Raw genomic sequence first — 16,833 nt, 5'->3', positions numbered from 1 at the left:
AGAAAAAATCCTGACATGTGACGGGACTTGAACCCAGGACCCTTGGAGTGCATCAAGCATCATAACCACCAAGCCACAATTCCACTCCAAAAACAATCCTACATAGGGAAACAGATGATAGGCCTACAACACAAATGCAAAATACTAAAGGTGAAAAACGGTTCAAACAAGAAAATCTGATTTGACTCAAATGTCCTTGAATTTAATAAACATCTTTAAATATTGTTTATTAGGGTTACCTTTACTTTAGGTAAACACATACTGTACTAAATAACATACATACTAAACATACTTACATCAAGTACTTCTGGTATTATCTACATTGTCCCTTTTATCAGATACTGTAATGAATCTATGAATTTATTCATTAATAATTCAAGGTTTGAAGAAACACTATTACATTATTTTAAAATTTATTCATTAACTTTACTTATGTACAACTTGTTCTATATAAACAGTGCTTACTTGAAAAACTGCACATCAAGGTGATTGTTTATCCTAGTATAACAAAGTTTTTATTTTCTTCTTCCAAAGGATATCAAAGTTAACTGTGATCTTTTGAATATTGTCTAAAAACACACTACCCTACCCCAGCACCCTTCCTTTCATTTGAATAACTTTAAATAAGATTGTATGTGAAACGTTAATGCTCCTAAAGCTCTGTCTACACTATCAAACTAGTTTTATAAAAAAGTGTGATAATGTGCATAAATATGGTAGTAATATTCCCAAATATGGTAGTGATATGACATCATCATGTCCATAAATGGGCACATCACATTTTTTTTTCACATAAAGTTTGAAAGTGTAGACAGAGCTTTACAATTACGTAAGTGCAGTTGATTTGATTTATCTTTTAAGTTATAATCTTCAAAACTTTCATAAATAATTATGATATAATACATATTCTGTCGTATGGTAGTTTCCCGATTAATCGTACGATCAAACGGTACTGGGTATGATCAACTAGCGTTCGTGTTCCCACCTAATCATCCATTCATAGAAGTACTGATGAAGATATCAATCTGTGGCGACAATAGAATGGACCCGAGACCTGGCTATCTTCGACTTTTAAATACTTTCATAAATAATTATGATATAATACATATTCTATGCATATTTGTCAAAAAGTTCTCCAAGTTTGGGGCTTATTTATCTATTTATAAAAGGAAGCCATGCTAGCAATAAACAACACATTGATTGTCAACACTCAAATTCTCTCAGCAAATAGAAAGGTGTTGATGAAATATCATACTACAAAATTTAGCAATTGAGTAGTCAAGGGTGCCATCTAACATACAAGATGCTAGGCCGAGCAATTGATCAAACTGATGAAGTTGATAGCCCAAACCAGCAGGGGGGAGCCATTTGCGGTGTTGCTTAATTACTTATCACCAGGGGCCTATGTTTGGAAATACCGACCGGATTCAAATTTTCAAGCACGTAATTGGAGCCGGTAGCTCGGTTTTAGTAATCTGAGTACAAATTTTGATGCGGAATATCCTCGGGTAAAACAATTGCCGGCTAGTTATCAAAACAGAGTTGCATGATGGGATTAACACTTAGAACATCCTTATCCAACAGGCAAAAGACATGAAAAATGTTTACTTAACAGGTGAAAAGGAGACTATTGACTGCTCAACTAAAGTGGTTCTGAAATTGATGCACCCAAAATTTGTATAAGCTAAAAAAATTGCTAACAAATAACTTACACTTAAGAATTCACTGTAAATATGTTATGAAATGCAAAGAATACTATACTGTACTATATTAAGTCAACCCTGATTAAAAGTAAAAATTATTGAGTAACTACAGAGGCATTACCAATTGGCTGGTGAAGACTATGCTTAAGTAATAAGAAGTTCTTGAAAATTTGAGCATGCAATATTTCTTTTTAATGGAGCAACCATAGAATAATAATATATCTTTAAGCAATACAGTCTATTATCACAAGAATATGGTTTTCAGAATATATTTTATTAGAGGACAAATTAAACTTTAACCTTAAAATAAATGGACAGTTTCCCATAAATTTTCAGAAAGTACAGGTTTGGAGTATTAGCTAAATTCTACAATATTAATATATCCTATATTCATACAAGTTTATTTTTATCGACAAAAGTCACATTCCTGAGCAACTAAATTTGGATTGCAAAATTTAGATAATTGCCCGAAGCATTAGTTTCAACTGGGTGGCAAAACTCTCTTTGAAACAATAAATCTACAGACTGTGAAAATGCTACTAGCATGTTTTACACCCAGCACTGTAACACATGTACACAGGCCTAATCCACCTTGACAGCTAACAGCTAAAATGTATCAGAAATAACTATTGGAGTAAAATTATGGTAACAGTTACAATGGAGTACTGTATGGATGAGTTCTATTTATAAATGGGTTATTAGAGAGCGAGAATTGTACTGTAGAACTAATTTTTAATTGAATTAAACTTTATATTTTATTTTTAAAATATTGCACTAAAACAAAGAGGTAATGCAGACTATCCAAACATGGTGGTTTGGGGTTATCTGTAAAAATGTGAATGTCTTCTGTGTGCCATATCTTCCTGGAGTATATAACATAAGCCCTAACAATCTCTAGTGCACATTTCCGTTTAAAAAACGACTTTAAATTGAAGCAAGATGAGAACATTACCTAGCTAACCTTTTCTCTTTCCACTCAACCCACACCACCCAAAAGAAAAATATGCCAACTTGTTTGAAAATGTTTAGTGGTAATCATGATGTGAACAGTCAAAATGTTATAATAAAAATAAATTAAAAACTTTGCCCTAAACTTGTTACTAAAGTAAATTGCCAATTTATTGCACTAACTTCCAAAAGACACAAAGCATCTAAAATATCTTCCTCCTTCCTTAATGCAGCATGCAGTGCTACTGGTGATTCCAGAGAATATATTGGGCTTTTCTTCAAAGAGATCATGGGCCTAGCCATACATCCCTACTTCCTCCTTCCTTAATGCAGCATGCAGTGCTAGTGGTGATTCCACAGAATATATTGGGCTTTTCTTCAAAGAGATCTTGGCCTAGCCATACATCCCTACTTCCTCCTTCCTTAATGCAGCATGCAGTGCTACTGGTGATTCCAGAGACTATATTGGGCTTTTCTTCAAAGAGATCATGGGCCTAGCCATACATCCCTACTTCCTCCTTCCTTAATGCACCATGCAGTGCTACTGGTTATTCCACAGAATATACTGGGCTTTTCTTCAAAGAGATCTTGGCCTAGCCATACATCCCTAGATTAAATTTATAGAGTCAAGGCCAGCAATACAGGCAGCAAGGCTTTTGTCCGCATAGTCATACATTTCAAGGGTAAAGGTGCTGTTTAAAATATTAAAATGATATGGGCCTTACTATATATACAATAGCACTTAAGGGTATATTGTCATTCTTGCGTTTTATATCCAACAGGGTTGATACTCAAGTTCACCTCTTTTTTGGCATCCTACTGGACGAGACACTTGTCTTGGGCCGAAGCTCTGTAAAATGTACAGCATTTAAAACTATTAGTAACATAAATAATACAATATTATAACATTGAATGTTATGGATAAACTACATCTAAACTTTCCTTGTAAAGCTAGAGGTCAAGGTTGAAATCTGTCTTCAGCTCTTACCCTACTGTATATCAAAAGTAATCACTAAATTATATTTTAAACATTTTGAAACAAACAAAATTGAAATAACCTACGCTGATTAGGTGCTTTTGTTGCCATTTTTTTAGGGTTGCTATAGTGACTGATTACTTCACTGTCATTGGTCAGTTGGACATCCTGATCACCATGCTGAGTATTCCTATTATGTAATAAAACATTATTAAATACATTCTTGGAAAAGAAAACAGTTCTGTTTTGGTCTCATAAAGTGCATTAGAAAATTCTTTAAAACAATGTTTGAGTAATTTCAGAATTTTGGTATATAATATAAGAGACATCCAAACTTATATCAAATATTTGGGCATCTTGCTATATGAGTGACTCTGTAATACCTTATAATCGTGTGTTTCTCCTTCCTCCTCAGTTCTACATTATCAGTGAATAATATTGTATGGTAATGAGTTGGTACTTCGCAGGTGGGTAAGATACCTCTAGCACCAGATGACACCTGGCCTAGAATACCATTGTAGACGAGTAGATCATCAACTAGCAGCTGGAAACAACATAATTAATCAATTAATCAATCAATGAGTATACAACAATTGATCTCACTCATAATGAAACAGAAGTATGGTAGAATGGTCGTGATATATTTGACTCAAATTCGAAGTTACTGGTTGCTTACCCCAAATTCCTTAACTCCTCTTTGCGGAGTTTTGCTGTAATTCCACAACTTGATCATTGAAACTGTGACAGGTTCATCAAATACAACATACACCAAATTGATCTATGAAATTATAAATGATAAAAATGTGTGTAAAGTGTACAGTACTAGCCTGTCTAGATATGGACAGAGATCTGATTTAGTTCAATTCCTCCATTTACGTACATAATGCATCCCTAATGCATTTCAACATCCCATAAACTCCTCCCCACATGACTCTACACTAAAGGGTCTTTCATGCCTGTTCCAGCATGGTTTAGGACCGGTGCTGCCAAATGAAATTGAATGTCACTGTTTCATTTTTATAATGCTCCATGCCGCAATGCGCTAATCGATTTGAGCGTAGCTGCATAAAAACGAAACAGTGATATTTAATTGGATTTGCCGAAATGCCACGCCAAAACAGCTGTGGAAAGACTCTTAAATCCTGTTTTTTCCACTTACTTGTGCGGGTAGAATTGGAGAAAGCCACATATGGCTGCCATCCATAGTGTCATTGACACCATCTATTAGTTTATCAGGTGTTCTACAGTCATCTTCTACACCTTCTAAGACGTTAACACTTGAAGGGTATGCCGCAATGTCTGTTAAAAGTTAAAGACAAATATTTGGGACACAAGCAAGAGTACAATTTCTTGATATAAGGATATAATATAAGCCTAATAAACATAAGTTTAAGCCCACGAAACCGTCTAAGAATATCACCAACTTTACTAACTGACTTTAGTACATAGAGTAGGCCTAACAGGGCTACATGGTTTACAGACGACTGATAAAAGGATACTATTTTCTGTGAGTGCTATCTTTGTTCCACAAGCATCATAGAATTCTAATCCATTGAGTCCAATGTAGTAAGGATCACCCCATGTAGCTAGTAGCTGGAACTGAAATACAACTGAAAATAACGTTACAAGAAAATAGCTAAACAAATAAAGTGACTAAGTTGCTCATAAGTAAAGTAAAAAGTAATTGCTTATTACATGCTTTAACTACTGGTGAAGAATGAAAACAACAGGAGATACCACAACTCTCAACGTTAAATTAAAGTAAATATGTTTAGTCAGATACCACAGTCCTCAACTTTTAGGGTGAGATGAAAGTTTTACAAAATACAATAAAAGATAAGGATACAGCCACTTGGCATTAGCATCGATACATATTCCTGGCTTGGTTCTTCCAATGCAACTCGACTTTGTCTAGAAAAAAAAACAAGTGGTGATTAAAGTAAAAGTATCTACATTACAAGTTTAACTTGTACAATAATGTTGTATAATATACAAAAAAATAATTGGTTAGGCTTACCGAAGGGCATCAGGAATTCGTCTTTCAGGTTGCCTAGGTTTGCTTGGTTTTAATTTAAACAAAATTTCTTGGGCGTAATCAAAGAAACAGTTTCCTGGGCCTTTACGTATGAGGAAGCCTCCGGGAGGCGAGATTTGATAATTGTCAAGAGAAACATGGACAATTTTGGCCTGCAAATAAAAAGTCAATTTATAATAATAATAATAGGTATTTGTGTTATTTGGAATTATTGAACACAGGGGTTACCATCTCATTCAAGCGTTTTCTTACATTTTAATCACATCCTATACAGCATCTCACTCCCTCTAAATTTCAGGCAGTACAAATAACTTTTTCAAGTGTAACTAACCCCTCTGTATGTGTCCTCTGCACTTTTATTGTAGTTCCACATTCGTATTCCTGAGATCTCTTTGACAGAATCAAAATTGATTGCAAGAATATGAGCATCTCCTTCAGTAAATGGAATCATCCACATGTGAGCATCTAGGTTAGTTACATTAACATGGTCAATTAATCTGAAATAAAAAGGAAAGAAAAACATCATATTAACAATGATGTCATTTATCAAAGTGATTCCTTTAATTCATATGTTGGAAAAAAATTCTACTCACTTATCCAAGGTTCTATCATCCAAATCATACTCAGGAAGATCGTTCAAATCCTGTGGATCAGCCTGGAGCATGTCAAAGGTCAAAGGTATCGAGACACCATCCACATCTATGACTTCTAACCCTGTTAGGCCCATGTAATGCTGGTCGCCCCAAGTGGCAGTGAAGTTAAACCGTAAATCTAATAACATAAATAGAAAAAAGTTTAATTTTGAAAGTGAAAGATGTTAAGAAATTTAAATAGAAACACACAAAGAGAATGTAAAAACTACATACGTGATCCCTTACAAATACCATCAGCACTCCATAGTTGCTGGCTAGAATGAGCCTGATTGGATGGGTCTTGAGTTGACTGGAAGCCCATAGACATTGCTGGCTCATAGCCACTAGACTGCTTGATGAGCTGTGATGGCTCTTGGGCTACTTCTCCAGGTTGTTGGAAGACAGGTGATTGATCATGGGCTAGGCCTCCTGCTTGTTGGATAGCCATGGGTTCAGAAGCTAAAGTTGGCTCAGAATGTGAGGCTACAACATTTTCTCGACTCTTCTTCTTTCTATACATCCTCGCAGTTGTCATTGGTCGGTTCTGAATGTAAAGGTAAAACTGGTTATAGCATATTTATTTTTTGAGTGATTACTTTGATTCAAAATAGAATTCTGGTAAAGAGTGTTTCTTACCTCTCCCAAATCAGCAGTTCGTGGTCTCTCTATAACAATGTCTTCATCAAAACTTGAACTAAACCATTCCTCCTCTGCAACATACACATCATCAAACTTGGAAATGGACTCAAGAATATCTTCATCAGTAGTAAAGAGTATTGTCTAAAGAGAAATATATACGGTATGAACTAGAATTATTTTAAATCGAAAACACAGCTGTTGAATAGACTATTAAGAACCTACATTGAGTTTGCCACCTTCAGCCTAAAAAATATGGAGTCGGTTTCAAAACTGGAAAGAAAAAAATGTGACTTACCTCACCAAATGCATCTTGATCCATGTTTAAGTTTCCTGTTGATCTGAAAATGAAAATAATCTCATTCTGTAACACACAAAATTAATTTTGCATCATTAGAAAAATCTATCTGGATTTTGGAAGTTTTTAAAAGCATTTAGAGCACACAGTTTGAAGATGAGATGTGAATTATAATACAAAGTGAATGTATTTACCTTGCTATTTCTCCTTTAAAGATATAAGCATCATCTAGGGATATTTCAACATCTTTAACACCTCGAAAAGAGTGAATTCGAGATTTGTTGTAATTCTGAAATTTAAGTGAATAAAGTGACAACTGACTATATATTTCAAACTGAATTTGAACTTTGTAAAGACAATGTTTAAAAAAGTAATTGAAAAAATGATCATCTACAATATCTTCCTCAACTGATTATAAACTTTGTAGTTATCACAACAGTTTTAATATGAGATGTGCAATGCCATACAAGTTATGCCTATTACATGACATCAGTAGTGATTGTAATGTATCCGGTTCAACCTTATTGGTACATCTAGTACTCTCAAACATCACTGACTGAGGTGTTGCGAACCCCAAAAAAGATGACCAGTTTAGGCTAAAAAAAGGTACACACCCAAATACGAAGCATTGCAACCTCAACAGACTCTTCAAATGCTAACGAAATTGTGTGTTTGCAACCTCTGTGAAACGGAGCCAACCACATGTTTGTGTCGTCGCGTGTTCTGTTTATTCCATTGATGAGGTTGGTGACCACTCTTGGGTCATGTTCATATTCTTCTAAGATGTTGATATCAGCAGGGTCAGCAATTATCTAAATGAAAAGTAAAGTTTTATTCCATTTTATTTTACTTTTACCAATAACTAATAAAGTGGAGGAGCCTAAATGAAAGTATAGATTATAATGAATAGGCTCCTCAAAGTTAGGACGTACTTGGACAAAATATCAATTTACTGCAGTTACTGGAGTAATAACACATGAAAGGTACATTTCAAACCCTTATAGAGATCACTATAATCTTGAAAAAAATCTTACAGAGACTATTTTGACTTGTTCACCGTTACTCTGAAAGACTTGGATGCCATTCAGTCCAACATAATGCCTGTCACCCCATGTGCTTATGATGTTGATGATGAGGTGCTGGCCGGCGGGTAACAGAGGGATTTCAAAGTCATCACTAAGTAAAAATTACAAATCATATCATAGTAAAAAACATTTTTGAGATACAAGTCATTGTCAACTTTGATTGAAACATTTCAGCTAAGCTAGCCTTGCTGTTTTATCAGTTTTTGGAATACCATGCAAGATAAATTCACTGTATGGTTGCTGTTCAGACAATGAATATTTGCTTGCTTGATTTTAATGATTTAATAAAAATAATGTAGATTTTTATTCACCTGCTATCATCTTTATCTGGTACAATCCTTTCCTTCCTGTCACTCAATAGTTCATCCAGTACGTCTCCTGAAACAAAGCATTGTTGTTCATAACAAATTTACAGGAATAACACATGGCCTATTTCCATCTACGTACAGATGTCTCTGGGAGTACTGCCATTTACTGCCACTCCAAAGTTACTACACATACAATCAGGGCTGCATACAATATAGTTCTTAGCCTTTCAAACTTCAGTACATCTGAATGTTATTGTTATTTTCAAGAATTTTAAAATCTTCTTACCCTCCGTTTCCATATTAATATTTGATGATATTCTTCCACGATGCGATTTATCAAAGAAAGATAAAGATGTCCATGATTTTTCCAAACTCAAATCTTGTTGTTGCCGCCAGCGATTTCTGCGACCATGGTCAATATCCTCTGGTTCATCTTCATTTTCATCTCTTAAAGCAGACATTCGCCATTTTGTTTCTTCGTTATCATCAGCGACATCTAGAAGAAAAAAGTTTGCTTACTTTATCATTGACCCTTCATAATCATACAGATGACCTTGATAAATATTTATCTGATTTTTTATATACAATAAATTGAGTTTTTTTTGTAAATAAAAACAGACTTATTTTGAAATCAGCAATATTTTTTTCAGTCTTTTGATCTAAACAAAGTTATATAATAATAATAATAATAGTCTGTTCTTATATAGCGCATAACTTACCAGGAGCTAGTGGTTTTTTAAATAATGTATCATCATTATCTGCCTTGACACTACAAAACAATTAGAGAAGAAGTTAACATATTTGCTGCTTACAGTATGATAAAAACAATTTCAAAACGGTTTTTCATGAACTACATAATTATACTCACTATGTATCTTCATCTAAAAGATCATCATCATCTAAAAGCAATCAGAAATATTTAAATTAAATAATCTATTATACTTTAGTACATAACAGAATGGTTGATGAAGAAATGTTGATTTTCCATCTTGTGTGACAAGTGAGGATAATGCAAACTTACCTAAGGGTCCAAGCCATTGTGGTCGTTTCTTAACCTTCTTTTTCTTTGACTGCTTCCTGTAAAACACAAATGATTGGTTTAATCAATTCATTTGTTTGCACCTTAATTCTAACGATTGTTTAAGAAATTACATTTTCCCTTACTTTGTTATTGACTGAATCTGTTGAAGCATTGATACCTCTTCATCAGAGTCTGTAGGAATGGCTGCTCCATATGATGGCAAGATTCTTTTTTCTTGTGCATTAGACGATTCCACTGGTAGGTTATCAAATCTTGCTGCCATTCCTTTACCAGGAATTCTTGGAGAATTTTTTGATGTTTTATGTTTATAATCAAATGATGACTTAGTAGATGCAAATATAGAAACAGAGCTATCAACTGTTGGTATATCCAAACCCTCTGTGGAATGGTTCATTACTCTCGTTTCTGATCTAAAAAATGGATCAGAAGGTTGTCTGGAAGCATCACTAAGATCATCATTTGCAATGGAACCAATGTTTAAGCTCCTACTGAAGGAAGAACTCATCTGACATGGTGAGATTGACCTCTCTGGTAACAATACTGCCATATCATGTTCAGAAAATTGATCTTCAGAATGTCTTACCCACCCTGTTGTCTTTTCATCTAGTGAGGTAAAGCTGTCCTTAGAGTTCATTGTTTTGGTTATATTAGAATTGTTTGGAGTTTCAAACATCTTATCAGGAGTTTTTTCAATAATTCTTGTTTTACTTCGACTTAAAGCATTTTCTCTTTGCCTAGATTCTGGAAACAATTGCTTATCAATTTCCATTGATATATCAGTTGTAGAAGAACTATTGTTAACCTCTGCAGATGTACTGGTTTTGTAAGCACTTGATAAATTACTATTAAGAGTTCTTCCAACATCTCCAAGAGTAATCGGGATAGAGGTGCTATAATCAAAAACTTGATTTCCACAACCTTTCTCAATTCTGCCAACCCATATAAGTTTGTTGTCAAAGAAAACTTTGATATCTTTGACACCAATGCTCAGTGACTGAAAGACAAATTTTGAAAAGTTTAGCATAAAAGCCAAATAGAATGATGTTTGAGTTCAACCAAAGACACAACTGAAGACACAGTAATCAAGTGCTGGATTACAGCTTAGGTATTAGGTAGGTATTATTACAGTATTAGGTATTTTTTTTCAGTTTTCCTTTTATTATGTTATATAAATTTGTGCTTTGTGATAACACTACTATCGAGCTCTTCCTGTGTGTTTCTTGTTTCTTCCTCAACTTTTTTCACCCTTTTTTTGTATTGTTCTGAATGTTTAGATGAATAAATAATATTTGGTTTGAACGAAGATAAAAAGATGATGTAATTCACAGTGGTAGAGATTATAACAGACAACTTTGAATTGTCAATGATGAACAGAGACTATGAAAGCAATAGAGCGTAACAAACATCCGCATGTTGGCGTAGTTCCAGATAAACATAAATGCATGGCGGCCGTAAAAGATGTAAAGTATATATAAACTCTATGCACAACAAACAAACACATGTACTGTAGCAATGAATATTTACCTCCTGGTTGGCATTCTCTTTTAGCCAATTCTGAGATGTTTAATTATAAGAAAATATAAAAAAATCAACAAAATTAAAACCAAAATAAAGTAATCAAATTTTAAATAAGTACAAAAAAACATGTAATCAAAATGTGATTTAATAATACTTACATTAAGATTCTTGTTAAAATTCCATATTTTCATTTTACTAATTGCACTTGATTTGACTGTGAACTTTAACCTTGGTATATATCTTGGGGTCAAAGTACAACTCCACATGTTTCTATCTTTTGTTGTCTGAAATATTCACATAACATTAGTTACATATTACATAGATTTATATTCAGGTCTTGAGATACAGTATGTTTTATCTTAAACATTATAAATTGCATACTGTACCTTTGTTTTGCCATTTATGATATTGCTAGGCTGTCCTGCTTCACCTTCAACCTCACCAATAAGTCCAATTGATTCAGCCTCTAAGTTTATTTTCTTTCCATCACTACCATAGAATTGAACCTCAGTGAGGCCTATTATGGAAGCATGTCCCCAGTTGGAGATCAACTCTAGAACAACTTCTGTTGATGATTGGGATTTAGGTACTTTCTCCTGAAAAAAAATTAATTGTTTTAAAAAATAACATTTGCTTTCCAGTCCTGGGCTGGATTCAAAGTATTAAAAGTTTGGGTATTGCTAATTAGGTTAGTGACTGTTGGATGCTAAACTATCTATATTCCATCAGAGTACTACCCAATCTTAGGAGTGCTAAACCAGGGCCTTTTTTCCCTGTGTTAGGTCCTGCCACACCCTCTTCCCATCAAAACATCCTTGACTCGACTTACCTGTTCCACATCCATTTCATTATCTTCTGGCAAATGGTAGCCCTGGGGGCTAGTGGATTTTTCAATGCTTGTCAATACTTTGAGAAGTTTCCTCTGAGACCTGAAACAAACCATTTTATTATTACAATACAAAATCCATATGAATTGTAATGAAGAATACACTAATTGGAAAAAAATACTAACTTTTCATCCATAGATTTGACCTTATCAACAACATAGGCTAGTTTATCAATATCCAGATTTGATGAACGCTGGCTCTCGTCTGACACTGATATCCTTGTGTTAGATTCTACAGGTGCACCTACAGTCTGAGGGCGCTGCTCAACTTCAGTGTCCATCAGTTCATCCTAAAGTGAAAAGAACAATTAAAAATGATGATTGTGTTACAGTGTTATTTAATTTTATACTGGGTAACCTCTTCAGTCAACTACCCCGAGGGCCCAGTTATGATCAGTAGCTATGTGTGTACTAGTACGCTAGGGTAACATCCTGCTCGTCTCAAAAGATGTACTAATGTAGGGGCACATGAGATGTGTACATTGGACCTACGGTTTAGAGTCTTTATCCGAGATGAATTGTTCTGCCACCAGAACAATGGAGCGAGTGAGCCTCAAACCCTTGGTGATGTTATAATGTTTTTAAAAAGTTTATTTTATATACCCAGGGAGTTGTTTTGAACTCCCAGATATACCTATAAAAATTGTGTAAACTAACAAGTCTACTAACCATTTTAAGATCTTTCGGTGGGGCACTCTGAGCTCCATTGCTCATATGCCTAGCTAGTGCTTGATTTTCAGCACGCATGGCAGCTATAATGGAGGAGGCATCTCCTAAACTGTCTGATTCTGGGCTCTTTTGCTTCCTTTTGGCAGCAGACAATGGCTTAGTTTTCTGCCTTGGAGAAACTGGAATAAAAGAACACAAAATTGAATACATACTGAAGCAAACAGCCTCACAGTATAAATAACCAGTTAATTTTGATAATATACCAGTTTCAAATTCCTGAAGATGTTGTCTCTTTATATCCTGGTGGTTACTTCGTGGTGATGGTTTTAACTGTGTATTATCTTCTGTATCACACTTCCTTCTGCAAATTATAAAATATAACTTTTAAAATCAATGTCCATAGAAAATGTTCAAAGTGTTGAATACTAATTTTATTAGGAAATGAATGAGATTTTAAAAACATTAACAAATCACATGAAACAAATCTCTTCTGTATTATTGCATTTACTGTATTGGGAAAAAATGATGATACAAAAAAAAAAATCATGTGTAAAATATATGTTGGATCTTAAACTTACTTTGCTGACAAGTTTCTAGCTTGTTTTCTGGTGTCTAAAATAAAATATAAACATTATTTACAATTGAACATAAACATGCTGTTTACAGTACAGTAGAAGAACTTAGAGAGACTCTTTGTATAGTCCTGAAGGTTCCTTTGATAGATAATTCATAACATAAAATACGCCTTAACTCCTACCTTTTACTGGCTCATCGAACTCAAGGACTATCATGTCCCCTGGCATGAGTGCAGAGTACTGATTGTCACTAGCATCTTCTTGGCTCTCCCTCACCTCAATATCTTCTTCTATCTCATCTTCAGATATGTTATCTTGAATTGGCTGCAAGTAAATACAAAAAACATGGACACATTAGTTGGTAGATCTCTAGCTTGGTGATTTCCAATTCCAAGGCTCTGGGTTCAACCCCAGCACTAGAATTGTCTTGTATTACCAAAACAGTACTTCCAAAATTAGTAGATTATTACATTACTTACTTTCAAAGACAAACTCTTCCTTATGTCATTGTTCAATTCTAGACTACGCCTTAAAGTCTAAAAAAAAAAAGTTACACATTTACAAAATTAAATAAAAAGATAACTCAGAATAAAATGACAGAATCTAACGTTTCAATTTATTTGATTATTTTCAAGATTCTAGAAAATAATATTTTTTTTTTTACCTTAACTTCATCAAAACTAAGAACTAACTGTTCACCAATGCCATTATCATCATCAGAGTCTTCTAACGTCTGTTGCTGATTGTAGTTATCACCATCAATCTCAAGATCACTATCACCATCTGAAGCACCTTCCAGAATCATAGTAAGACTCTCTGCTAACTGTAAAGCAAATAGTAGATTTTTAAAATAATATTTTTAAAGTACATACATTTTGTTTAATGAAGGAGTAGAGGTGCTGAAGTAGGATCTTAAGCTCTGTCTGTGTGATGTGCCCAAATATGGTAGCGATATGCTCAAATATGGTAGAGATATGACACACACAAATCACATTTTGTTGTCACATAAAGTTTGTTAGTGTAGACAGAGCTTTATATCATTGAGATGAAACAATAGGCTATTCAGTAGTGACATTATCATGTTTTTGCACCAACTAGGCCTGTCCCACTTACCCGTTTCTGATCTTCATTATCACTATCAACCTGTTCTGGTTCATCTTCAAAATCATCTTCATACAATCGATTATCTGTCAAACCAAATAAAGAATACAAAATACAAGTTTATATATAAAATTACACTACGCCATCCTGAACAGGTAAGATGGTAACACTGGCTTTTAGCCATAGGGATTTAGTTCCCTTTTGTGTTTCCACTTACTTTATAGTTGTTTGTTTGTTGCCGACCCAGAAAACAATTTCCACAAACCATTTCAGATGTTCAACACTGTACATGGCATGCAATTTATTTAATCAAAATTAATAAGATAGTAACATGTATTATTACTTATTTAAATATTTATCACTTTGTATTATTTAATAATTCTACTAATGTACAAAACATTGCTCAAAATTGTAAGATTTTAATAATGAAGTATCTTGTATGATGTTTTTGAATAAGAATGTTTTACTTCACATTATACTTTTTGTGAATCTTTGTAAAGGTTGTACAAATACTTGTTGAGGGTTAAAAGATAACTTACCTTTAGTCCTTGAATGTAGTTTCTCGCCTTCATTAGTCTTTATATCTATAGACTCCTAAGTAATAGAATAATTTATTTTTATTATGGTTTAGTCTTTAAAACTTCATGAACTTTGTCTTTATTCATATTCAGGAGGGGTAAGGGGGAGGGGAATACCAATACCGATTTAACCTTGGTTTTAAGAAAGTTAAATATATAACTTAATGGTTGTTATTCTTTATCTTATGAAAAAAATGAAATTACTTTTAGCCAATTCCGTCTTCGTACTTTTGTTGGAGCCGTTTTTGCTCGATTTCCCGATTGGGCTGGTAGATCATCAGCTTCTGGTTCGCTCAGATCACGAATTGCTGTATGGTATCTCCTAGGAACATCTAAAAGAAAATGGAAAAAACTGTTGATGCTAAAATCAGGAGCATGTTGAATATTAGCTTTGCTGTGGCAAAGAGACATATACTGTATTGTGCCTTTGTGGTAGTCAAAAGTAGGTAAAGTAGCTTGACATTCTTTGAGCTGTTTTTGGCTTAGTGCTATTGATCCTATTACCTCCTGCAGTCTTTGGTTTCACGGTTGTTGGACGGCGTGGAGAGAACTGATTTCCTTTTGTGTTGTTTAGATTCTTATTAGCGCCATTTACATAAACTGCAAATCCTTGTTCTTTTCTCTCTAGATCTATCTGTTTCTCATTCTTTTCTTTTAACTTTTTAAATAACCTGTACAGAAAGAAAAAAGGATATAAAGTTGATACAGAATGTCAAATCCTGTACTTCAGACTGAGAAGACATGTTTCTACTAAAGCCAAGCGTCAATAATGTGGCAGCTACAATAGTGAAAAGAAATATATTATACAGAATTTGTGCTTCGTCAGATCTAGGATTTGAACAAAGGGCCAATGAATCACTATTGTATTGGTAAACATGTTAATAACCAGCAAGCTAATTCAAAAATATACCTGTTTCTTTGCTGTAATAAAAGTAAGTGTTCATCATATCTTGGATTACTCTCCACTTTGGCAGCAGCAACCTTTAAATTAATTACAATGTTTTAGTTAATGTGTACACAACCGTTCCAAATTGAAAAGCATGCCTAAATTTGGTTGTGTAGGGGTACAAAAAGACAAGAAATGTACCCTACTATGATGACGATGACAATTGTTTTTATTTACTGTTATTGATACATATGTAGAAATACATTCCTCCAACCATAAATAAATAATTTGCTCACTAACCTCGTTTCTATGAATTTTAATTTGTTTGTTATCTTTAGCCCATTGCTTCCTATTACCACCTTTTTATGAAAAAAAAAATCATACATAAGAATAAATTCAGATGAGATTCACAATTACATCAATGAAATAAAAAAATGAATTTATTTCCTACAAAAAAATCAATATTAATTATTATTAAAAAGTTTAATTAAAACAAAGTCAGAATATTAAATTTACATACAATAATTAAAAAATAATTAAATTTAATGGACTTTTCCTGCTTTAACTTTGAACATACTGTACTAGATGATAAACAACATAGGTAGGCCTAGGAGCCTAGAGTAATCATATAGAACAATTTCATGGAATGGACGAACTGACTTAATATCTGATATGTACCCAGCTCGGGCGTATATTTTATGCCAACAATGCATTTTGTTAGTTGATGTCACCAAGCCTATCATTATTTGTGTAAGTCAAGAATGATCCAATAAATAAAAAAAATTGTAAAAACTCACGTTCCATACTTCCATTTATACTTTATTATTGTATTATTTTATTTCCCTAAAATTCCCACGATGTAACTATTTATTAACAGAAAATATAACGAAATTTCTTCCCCGCGAAAGAGATTCGTTGTTGTCATGATGTGTGAATGTTTGGACGTTGAGGGCGCAA

At 33.7% G+C, this 16,833-nt stretch overlaps 1 protein-coding gene across 1 annotated transcript; it reads right to left on the bottom strand.

Moving 5' to 3' along the window:
- Positions 1–72: 72 nt before the first annotated feature.
- LOC140062289 (katanin-interacting protein-like) lies at positions 73–16,795 on the bottom strand. Its single transcript, XM_072108447.1, has 39 exons — positions 16,674–16,795; positions 16,177–16,235; positions 15,901–15,971; positions 15,495–15,661; positions 15,195–15,322; positions 14,952–15,006; positions 14,425–14,498; positions 13,976–14,134; positions 13,791–13,847; positions 13,494–13,635; positions 13,315–13,348; positions 13,000–13,097; positions 12,737–12,915; positions 12,194–12,357; positions 12,011–12,110; positions 11,568–11,777; positions 11,340–11,465; positions 9,786–10,657; positions 9,643–9,698; positions 9,490–9,520; positions 9,341–9,390; positions 8,908–9,117; positions 8,625–8,691; positions 8,263–8,404; positions 7,843–8,040; positions 7,423–7,517; positions 7,229–7,271; positions 6,931–7,074; positions 6,529–6,838; positions 6,256–6,433; positions 5,994–6,159; positions 5,645–5,814; positions 5,474–5,538; positions 5,127–5,237; positions 4,787–4,926; positions 4,304–4,405; positions 4,011–4,171; positions 3,714–3,817; positions 73–3,501 (listed from the first exon to the last, which is right to left on the bottom strand). Exons 1-39 carry the CDS (start codon positions 16,678–16,680, stop codon positions 3,449–3,451), a joined length of 5,298 nt encoding a protein of 1,765 aa, XP_071964548.1. The 5' UTR covers positions 16,681–16,795; the 3' UTR covers positions 73–3,448.
- Between the last annotated feature and the right edge of the window lie 38 nt (positions 16,796–16,833).

This window comes from Antedon mediterranea, chromosome 1 (genome assembly GCF_964355755.1).
Source record: "Antedon mediterranea chromosome 1, ecAntMedi1.1, whole genome shotgun sequence".
NCBI lineage: Eukaryota > Metazoa > Echinodermata > Crinoidea > Comatulida > Antedonidae > Antedon > Antedon mediterranea.
The sequence above is the reverse complement of the archived record's forward strand: the minus strand, read 5'-3'. Positions and strand labels throughout refer to the sequence as shown.

Coding starts and splice junctions, on each gene's coding strand:
- LOC140062289 (XM_072108447.1), bottom strand. Junction 6,160..6,255: donor GATGATAGAACCTTGGATAA/GTGAGTAGAATT, acceptor TTTTTATTTCAG/ATTAATTGACCATGTTAATG. Junction 3,502..3,713: donor AACAAAAGCACCTAATCAGC/GTAGGTTATTTC, acceptor TACATTTTACAG/AGCTTCGGCCCAAGACAAGT.